This window comes from Vollenhovia emeryi, unplaced genomic scaffold (assembly GCF_000949405.1).
Source record: "Vollenhovia emeryi isolate VEMERY1.0 unplaced genomic scaffold, V.emery_V1.0 DF946079.1, whole genome shotgun sequence".
NCBI lineage: Eukaryota > Metazoa > Arthropoda > Insecta > Hymenoptera > Formicidae > Vollenhovia > Vollenhovia emeryi.
The window spans coordinates 1-1,999 of record NW_011960287.1 but is presented as its reverse complement, the minus strand read 5'-3'; the positions used below and the strand labels follow the sequence as shown (position 1 = coordinate 1,999).

The 1,999-nt window shown below is 47.4% G+C and overlaps 1 protein-coding gene across 1 annotated transcript; it reads right to left on the bottom strand.

The window, feature by feature from the left end:
- Positions 1–107: 107 nt before the first annotated feature.
- On the bottom strand, positions 108–1,526 carry LOC105560274 (golgin subfamily A member 6-like protein 22; the record flags this gene model as incomplete). The annotated part of the gene is made up of 2 exons (XM_012009235.1): positions 506–1,526; positions 108–380 (listed from the first exon to the last, which is right to left on the bottom strand). Coding segments are annotated over exons 1-2 (1,294 nt in total), but the record flags the coding sequence as incomplete, so codon positions are not given.
- Positions 1,527–1,999: the final 473 nt, after the last annotated feature.

Below are 1,999 nucleotides of genomic sequence, written 5' to 3'. Positions count from 1 at the left end.
CATCATTCCCTTCTCTTCTTCCTCTTCCACCCTTCTTTCCATTTCTATCTCCTTTCTTCTTCCCATAACCATTCCTCCCATTGCCCTTCCCTTTTTGTTTCTCTTACCCGCTTCCTGCATTTCCCACTTGAAATCTCTCGGGAGCCTTTTCCTTACTCTCTCCCAACCCTTCTCTTGTATCCACGTTTCACTTAGAAACATTATATCCCATTCCCCCAATTTCTTCCAAAATTCCTCATCCTTGTTTTCTAATCCGGCCACATTCCAGAATCCGATCTTGTATTCTCCCTTTTTCCCCCTTGTACTCTTCTTTACCTTTTGCTTCCTATTCCTCCTGTCTCCCCGATCACCCCCTATCTGACCTCCACCTATTTCTTCTACTGAAAATCCTCTTGTCTTCTCTCAGCCCTGCTCCTCTCCGTTTCCTCCTCCCCTCTCCCTTTCCATCCCACCCTTTGCCCCCTCCTCAACTCGTCTTTTATTTCGTCCCAGACCCATAAGTTACCTTCTACCCATATCTTCATGTACCCTACCCTCACTCTCAAACCCTCTCTCTTCCTTATATCCGCCTCCCTTCTGATTAGCCATTCAATTCTCCTCTCCTTTTCCGTGAGGTCATCTTGTATCCATTCATTTCTTTCCCTCAGCTTTCCCTTTCCCTTCATCACTTCTTTCTTCTCCTCGACACTTGCCAACTTTACCCACAACATTTCTCTCCCTGCTTCATTTCTTTTCCCTATTCTTCTAACCTCCTCTATTCTTGCTACCGCCCCTGTTTTCCTCACTATCTCCTCCGCCTCCTCTCTTAGTCCCTCTCTACCTTCTTTCTTTATCTTCACTCCTCTAATTACTATATTTCTTTTCCTCTCTTCCCTTCTTCTCTTTTCACCCTCTAATTCTAATTTCTTCATCCTTTCTGGTAACCCCTCCCATTTTCCTCCTACTTCTGTCTCTCCCGCTCCATTCCGCTCTCCCTTCTCTCCCTCTTTTTCCTTTCTTTGTAGTTCCTCTATTTTTTCCTCCGCGGCTCTCAGTCTTTTTTCTAACCCTCTTTTCTCTTTTTCCCACCCTCTTTTCATTTCCTCCATCCACCTTCTCATCTCTTCTTTGTCCTCTTTTAGTTCCTTTATTTCCCTTACCACTCCCTCAAAGCCTGCTCTAATCTCCCTTAGCATTTCTTCCCATCCTCCTTGACCTCCTAACTCTATTTCATTTTTCTTTGTCGGAGATCTCACCAGCCTGGTGCTCTTTTTGAAAATTTCCCTCTCCTCGGTTGCATCCCCCTCCTGTCTTTCCTTCCTCTTTTCCGCCTTTTTTAGCAATTCTATTATTGGTAGGCTATTCGATCTTTCCCTCTTAAATCTCTCCGCGCTGCACGGTCTTCCCGCCTTTTTCTTCTCACCTACCTTCCCTCCCTCTTCCTCTTCCCTTTTTCCATCCCCCTCTCCTACCCCTTTTTCTCCTTCTATTCTACCTACACTATCCTCTATGACTATCTCTTCTGTCGACTTTATCTCCTCTTCCATCTTTCAAAATTCCCGCTAGTTCCTACTTCCCTTTGCGCCGCTATTCTTCTCCCGACTGCCCGTCTATGTAGTTCCCGTACTCTATGCCCACCTGGTCTGCTTCCCTGCTCGCGCTACCTTCTATATCGCGCTACTCTTTGCCCCACCTGTCTCTCTGTCACCTATACACTGCACTGCTAAAAGCCGACCTACCTTCCTCCACCCTTTCTCCGTACCGCGCCCTCACTTACCCGTCTTCTCCCTGCCCTTTACCTTTCCCCTCCGCCTTCTCTTCACTTTCTCTCTCTACGGAACCCGCTCTACACTCACTTAAAACCAGATCAACGTTCACTCACATCTAACTCACTAGCCACCGGAAACGGAAGTCCAATTTACAAGTAAGTAATTTATATCTAAAAGCCCATATACACACACACACACACACGCGCGCGCGCGCGCGCGGAAGGGTGCGGGGGGCCTTCGGCCCCCCCCCC